Source organism: Ylistrum balloti, unplaced genomic scaffold (assembly GCF_031769215.1).
Source record: "Ylistrum balloti isolate Yb309-2 unplaced genomic scaffold, AGI_CSIRO_Ybal_v1 Utg369846, whole genome shotgun sequence".
Classification (NCBI taxonomy): domain Eukaryota; kingdom Metazoa; phylum Mollusca; class Bivalvia; order Pectinida; family Pectinidae; genus Ylistrum; species Ylistrum balloti.
Genome location: NW_026782001.1, coordinates 512,054 through 519,995, shown reverse-complemented (window position 1 = coordinate 519,995; position 7,942 = coordinate 512,054). Strand labels below are relative to the sequence as shown.

General features: G+C 41.8%; 1 protein-coding gene across 1 annotated transcript; it reads right to left on the bottom strand.

The window, feature by feature from the left end:
• Positions 1 to 1,767: 1,767 nt before the first annotated feature.
• On the bottom strand, positions 1,768 to 6,903 carry LOC132545407 (uncharacterized PE-PGRS family protein PE_PGRS54-like). Its single transcript, XM_060209098.1, has one exon. It carries the CDS (start codon positions 6,901 to 6,903, stop codon positions 1,768 to 1,770), a length of 5,136 nt encoding a protein of 1,711 aa, XP_060065081.1.
• Between the last annotated feature and the right edge of the window lie 1,039 nt (positions 6,904 to 7,942).

Sequence of the window (7,942 nt, the reverse complement as noted above, 5' to 3'; positions counted from 1 at the left end):
GATCAACTGGACTAGGGATTACAATGTGTCAGAAACTACACATGTTTTATCAACTGGAGTAGGGATTACAATGTGTCAGAAACTACGCGGGTTTGATCAACTGGAGTTGGGATTACACTGTGTCAGAAACTGCACAGGTTTTATCTCCGATGTTGTGAGCTTTTCCTTTTCTTTGTTTCAAATGAAAATCTTCTACAATGAGAAATAAGAGCGTGATTTGATGGAGACCGCTGTCATCTTTAACACGTAATGACGAATGAATCAGACGTGGGTCACATTGCCTCCCACTAGATCGTTGTAAAACTGCATGAGTGTTTGTTTTACCTCTTAAAACCAGGAACCAACATGTACAATTACAACAGATTGATTCAATTATGATTATAAATCCACTTTTTGTTGTGCTGTAGTGAATCTTAATGTCGTCGATGAAAAAGTTGTAATATCTTAAAGAACAGTTTTTACAGCATGGTCCTTGTCTATACACACAATATATCTGTGTTACGTTATCGTCACTATTATGCCATAGAAATCCTGCTCTCTTAATTACCAAGCAAAATTTCATCAATATTTGGTTACTTTAAAAAGCTACAGAGAGGTTTGAACTCTCCCAATGGCGGGAAGGCCTTCAACACGACATAGAGGTTGTGACTGTACCTAGATTAATTTTATTGTTGTTGTTATTGTTGTTGTTGTTGTTGCTGCTGCTGCTGCTGCTGCTGCTGCACGGATTAAACATGCACATACAGCAGCAGTTTGTATTTTTAATCTTGTCGAATTATCAAACACTTAACGCCCTGCCCTGTAAAAACCAAGGGTATCTGAGTGAGATGACTTGCTGTTATATATTTTGAATTCTGTTTGCTCTTAATAATAGAGATTTTACTCAAATAAATAAAACGATCCCGATAAGGTTATGTACTAGTCGATGATGTATTTAGATAAAAATTAGAGCCGTGATAGTGCAGTCGGTTAGAATATAAGCCTATGTAAGTTCAACGATCCCTTTCTGTTGCAGTTTGTGTTTCTCAGGAAGCAGAGACCATTCTGTGCTGACGTGGTTGCGACATTCGGTAAGACATTCTCCCATGATTGCTTTAGACGGCATGCTACGGGCCTCCCGTATGTTGTTCTGTTAGGTAGGCACCAGTTACTACAAGAAGACCTCGGTAGTTCATAGGGCGATCAACTCAACAATGTAAGCACAATAAGAATAACATCTTTCATTGTTACTGTAGATATGCTCCAATGCTCAATGATAACTCTTCTCATTGTTAAGACATATCTGAATATTTTAAGGAAGATAATCTGGTGTCTTCATTTAATCAGTGTTTCAAAACAGGACAAAAAAGCCGGATAGCAAACCATTAATATTTATTTATGAAAGTGTATTGTAGAGGAAACATATGATACCCTTCTGTATACTTTATAGAAACACGACTTATAACCCTCCCCAGATCTGTAAAGACAATCATTGCAGACGAATAACCCTTGTAAATGATAATACATATCTCGTCATCACGAAAATGCTGAAATGATTGACCCCTTTAAGAAACTGGAGATGTCTGGAGTTTCTTGGTATTAGCAACTCAAATAATGTGAAAGTCCCTTCTATATTAGAGTATAAACTTCTCCAGTTCATCTATCAGATGCTGAAAGCCATTTAATCATTTAAGCTACGATACTGATTAAATCAAGACTGCATTGCATCACCAGACAATTGCATGCTAATACCATCAAATCATCAGTGCCATCTTTGTCACTATAAATTTACTTATGACTGTTGTCCTCTTCTTCATCTGAAGAATCGCTGTCACTGCTATCGGAACTTCCTCCACCTTTACCTTTACCAGATCTACCATAGTCTTCTTCTTCATCCGAAGAATCGCTATCACTGCTATCGGAACTTCCGCCACTGTTGCTATCGTCTGAAGAATCGCTGTCACTGCTATCAGAACTTCCACCACTGTTGCTATCGTCTGAAGAATCGCTATCACTGCTGTCGGAACCTCCTCCACTGTTGCCTTTACCAGATTTACCGCCATCATCATCGCCTGAAGAATCGCTATCACTGCTATCGGAACTTCCACCACTGTTGCTATCGTCTGAAGAATCGCTATCACTGCTGTCGGAACTTCCTCCATTGTTGCCTTTACTAGATTTACCGCCATCATCATCGCCTGAAGAATCGCTATCACTGCTATCGGAACTGCCGCCACTGTTGCTATCGTCTGAAGAATCGCTATCACTGCTGTCGGAACTTCCTCCATTGTTGCCTTTACCAGATTTACCGCCATCATCATCGCCTGAAGAATCGCTATCACTGCTATCGGAACTGCCGCCACTGTTGCTATCGTCTGAAGAATCGCTATCACTGCTGTCGGAACTTCCTCCATTGTTGCCTTTACCAGATTTACCGCCATCATCATCGCCTGAAGAATCGCTATCACTGCTATCGGAACTGCCGCCACTGTTGCTATCGTCTGAAGAATCGCTATCACTGCTGTCGGAACTTCCTCCATTGTTGCCCTTACCAGATTTACCGCCATCATTACCGCCATCATCATCGCCTGAAGAATCGCTATCACTGCTATCGGAACTGCCGCCACTGTTGCTATCGTCTGAAGAATCGCTATCACTGCTGTCGGAACTTCCTCCGCTGTTGCCTTTACCAGATTTTCCCCCGAGGTCTTCCTCTGAAGAATCACTATCACTGCTATCGGAACCTCCATGATATTTTGAACCGGCTTCTTCTTCCTCTGACGAACTACTATCACTGCTATCAGAACTTCCTCCGCTGTTGCCTTTACCAGATTTACCGCCATCATCATCGCCTGAAGAATCGCTATCACTGCTATCGGAACTTCCACCACTGTTGCTATCATCTGAAGAATCGCTATCACTGCTGTCGGAACTTCCTCCATTGTTGCCTTTACCAGATTTACCGCCATTATCATAGCCTGAAGAATCGCTATCACTGCTATCGGAACTTCCTCCGCTGTTGCCTTTACCAGATTTCCCAGCGTGTTCTTCCTCCGAAGAATCACTATCGCTACTATCAGAACCTCCATCATATTTTGAACCGGTGTCTTCTTCCTCTGACGAACTACTATCACTGCTATCAGATCCTCCATCACTTTTGCCTTTTCCAGATTTATACCCGCCGAAACTTTTTCCTTTTGCGGATTTGTACCACTTTGATGAGACCTTGCCACTCCATTTTTTATATTTCTTCCCTTTGCCGGATTTACCTTTCTTTCCTTTGCCGGATTTACCTTTATTCCCTTTGCCGGATTTACCTTTCGTCACTTTGCCGGATTTACCTTTATTCCCTTTGCCGGATTTACTATTCTTCCCTTTGCTGGATTTGCCTTTCTTCACTTTGCTGGATTTACCTTTCTTCACTTTGCTGGATTTACCTTTCTTTCCTTTGCCGGATTTACCTTTCTTCACTTTGCCGGATTTACCTTTCTTCACTTTGCCGGATTTACCTTTCTTTCCTTTGCCGGATTTACCTTTCTTCACTTTGCCGGATTTACCTTTCTTCCCTTTGCTGGATTTAATGCTTTTATAACTCCCCTTTTTCCATTTCTTGCAGCTTTTCTTGCCTTTCTTTCCCTTACAGCTTTTCCAAGATTTCCACATCTTATATTTTTTGCATCCTTTCTTGCCTTTACAACTTTTGCCAAACTTATAAACCTTACCTTTCTTACAACCTTTTTTGCCCTTACAACTTTTGGAAACACTTTTTGAACTCTTCGAAGATTTGCTACCCTTTACATTTTTAAGTCCATAGCTTTTAGTGGCCTTGAAGTCATGGTATGATCCCTTGCTACTCTGAATGCTTTTTGACGATGCACTCTTTACAAGTTTGTTAGCTTTATTACTTCCAAAACTTATCATGTGTTTGTTTCCAGATCCCTTACTTTCTGTTGTGGAGCTCTTCTTTCCTCCACTTAATTTATTTCCCCAACCAGATTGTCCCCATTCGCCTCCTTTTCCGCCCAATGTCGATTTAACAACATCGTTTCCTTTACTGCCCCCGGAAGTTTGACCAAACCCGCCGCTTCCTGATGAAGAACCCTTCTTTCCTCCTTTCGATTTCTTTGTTGAACCATATTTTCCTTCGCCTCCTTTTCCACCCAATGTCGATTTAACGACATCGTGTCCTTTACTGCCCCCGGAAGTTTGACCAAACCCGCCGCTTCCTGATGAAGAACCCTTCTTTCCTCCTTTCGATTTCTTTGTTGAACCATATTTTCCTTCGCCTCCTTTTCCGCCCAATGTCGATTTAACGACATCGTGTCCTTTACTGCCCCCGGAAGTTTGACCAAACCCGCCGCTTCCTGACGAAGAACCCTTGTTTCCTCCTTTCGATTTCTTTGTTGAACCAGATTTCCCTTTGCCTCCTTTTCCACCTAATGTCGATTTGACTACATCCTGTCCTTTACTACCACCGGAATGTTTACCGACACCACCGCTTCCTGTTGAAGAACTTTTTTTCTCTCCTTTTGATTTCTTTGCTGAACCAGATATTCCTTTGCCTCCTTTTCCACCTAATGCCGACTTAACTACATCGTGACCTTTACTTCCACCGGAACTTTTACCGAACCCACCACTTCCTTTTGATGAGCCTTTCTTTCCTCCTTTTGATTTCTGTGTTGAACCAGATTTTCCTTTGCTACCTTTTCCGCCTGATGCTGATTTGCCTACATCAAGTCCTTTACTGCCACTAGAGCCTTTACCGAACCCGGCACTTCCTGTTGATGAGCCTATCTTTCCTCCTTTTGATTTCTGTGTTGAACCAGATTTTCCTTTGCTACCTTTTCCGCCTACAGCCGATTTGCCTACATCAAGTCCTTTACCACCAGTAGAACCTTTACCGAACCCGGCACCTCCTGTTGATGAGCCTTTCTTTCCTCCTTTTGATTTCTTTGCTTGACCAGATTTTCCTTTGCTACCTTTTCCGCTTGATGCCGATTTGCCTACATCAAGTCCTTTATTGGTACTAGAGCCTTTACCGAACCCACCACTTCCTGTTGATGAGCCTTTCTTTCCTCCTTTTGATTTCTTTGCTTGACCTGATTTTCCTTTGCTACCTTTTCCGCCTAATGCCGATTTGCCTACATCAAGTCCTTTATTGCCACTTGAAACTTGACCGAACCCGGCACCTCCTGCTGATAAACCCTTCTTTCCTCCTTTTGATTTCTTTGCTGAACCAGATTTTCCTTTGCCACCTTTCCCGCCTAATGCCGATTTGCCTACACCAAGTCCTTTATTGCCACTTGAAACTTGACCGAACCCAGCACTTCCTGCTGATGAGCCTTTCTTTCCTCCTTTTGATTTCTTTGCTGGACCCGATTTTCCTTTGCCACCTTTTCCGCCTAATGCCGATTTGCCTACATCAAGTCCTTTATTGCCACTAGAGCCTTTACCGAACCCAGCACTTCCTGTTGATGAGCCTTTCTTTCCTCCTTTTGATTTCTTTGCTGGACCCGATTTTCCTTTACCACCTGGTCCGCCTAATGCCGATTTTCCTACACCAAGTCCTTTATTGCCACTTGAAACTTGACCGAACCCGGCACCTCCTGCTGATAAACCCTTCTTTCCTCCTTTTGATTTCTTTGCTGGACCCGATTTTCCTTTACCACCTGGTCCGCCTAATGCCGATTTGCCTACACCAAGTCCTTTATTGCCACTTGAAACTTGACCGAACCCGGCACCTCCTGCTGATAAACCCTTCTTTCCTCCTTTTGATTTCTTTGCTGGACCCGATTTTCCTTTACCACCTGGTCCGCCTAATGCCGATTTGCCTACACCAAGTCCTTTATTGCCACTTGAAACTTGACCGAACCCGGCACCTCCTGCTGATAAACCCTTCTTTCCTCCTTTTGATTTCTTTGCTGGACCCGATTTTCCTTTACCACCTGGTCCGCCTAATGCTGATTTGCCTACATTAAGTCCTTTATTGCCACTAGAAACTTGACCGAACCCGGCACCTCCTGCTGATAAACCCTTCTTTCCTCCTTTTGATTTCTTTGCTGGACCAGATTTTCCTTTACCACCTGGTCCGCCTAATGCTGATTTGCCTACATTAAGTCCTTTATTGCCACTGGAACCTTTACCGAACCCGGCACCTCCTGCTGATAACCCCGTCTTCCCACCTTTTGATTTCTTTGCTGGACCCGATTTTCCTTTACCACCTGGTCCGCCTAATGCCGATTTGCCTACACCAAGTCCTTTATTGCCACTAGAAACTTGACCGAACCCGGCACCTCCTGCTAATGAACCCTTCTTTCCTCCTTTTGGTTTCTTTGCTAAACCAGATTTTCCTTTGCCACCTGGTCCGCCTAATGCCGATTTGCCTACATAAAGTCCTTTACCACCAGTAGAACCTTTACCGAACCCGGCACCTCCTGTTGCTAATTTACCTGCATGTTGTCCTTTAACCCCACCGGGACCCTGTTTTACTGCACTTGGTTTCTTTGTGGAACTAGATTTGCCTATACCAACTTTGCCACATCCAACACCAGATTTTGCATTACATGTTGCTGTACCGGTTTTCGATAACATGTTAGCAGCCTTTGGTTCTTCCCACCACTGCCCGCCTCCAGAACCCGCTGAAGACTTAGAACCGACAACGTTTCCAGATGAGGCCGATGCAGCTTTTGCTTTGCCTCCTGGAGTATGTTTGTCAAGTTCTGCCATTAAGTGTTTCCATTGAAGATTGTCAATAAGAAGACGTTTGGCACAGTCTTCTTCATCACAACCTCGACACTGCTTGCCATTATGAATACGGAAAGTCTCGCATGCACACTCGGGTTTGACATGAGGGCACCCCCTCTTGCGTTCTGGACAGTCCGGTATACCTCCCTTCGACCCTATTGAAACAATACTTGGTGTCATATTTCGCATTTGGTTTACATATTTTCAAAACATTTTAACGCTGTTGTGGACAGGTTCTGTAGACAAATATATACATTTTTCGGAGAGAGAAAGAAATAGTGCAATTTACATATATGTGTGTGTTCAGTCCATTCATTTATGTTAAATGCCTTCCATTGAATACAGATATTATAAATGTGATATCGATATTGTCTGGTAAAACTTAATGATTGTTAACCAATCAAAGTGTACTGTTGATTGTCATTTTATATTTCTAATATGCTATTGAACAAATAAATGTAGAAGTATTTGTTATAAAATTTATTTGCGACATTTAAAACCATGTAACATACCATGCTTGCCGGGCTTATTTTGCTTTTGTTTGCCATGGAAACCTAGAAAGGTAAAACACATTGGTTGAATTTTAAAAAGAACACTTGGCAATATATTGCACAAAAGTATGATGACAGAAAAATCCAATTCAAATGAAAGCTATCACAATTTATCACTATATATCATCATTTAATTTGTTTTGTTTTTTTTTTTCTTTTTTTTTTTTGACGAAAAGAAGCGGTGTTTACAAATAACTGTAGCATTGGTGTATTATTAAAGAGTGCATTAGGAACAATAACCAGTTGCCAACAGTTATAACAGTAAAAGGAGTTAGATTATTATTCCTTAGTCGCCTCCTAGGCTTCAAAATGTAGGGACTGGGTCTAGAAGGACGAAACAGTTGTATGATGCGGTTTAATTCATTGTTTGGCTCAACTGTATCGCACTCTAAATTATAAAAAGGTGTTAATCACTTGTGTTCTTTTGTACAGTATTTCCAGATGGAAGACACTTCTGGAGGATTTTAAGTACTAAAGATCTGTCGAAACCTCTATACTGTTATTCATCCGAATAGCCGTACGGTTCAGAATATACAAGTACTTGATGTTTAATCAAAATTAATTGTTATCGAAAAGCATGAAAATTATTGAATTTTGGGACTAATGCATCTGACGCGCCATAAGTGGTCCAAAGAAATGAATGAAGATACTTAGATGGGCAGATAAAT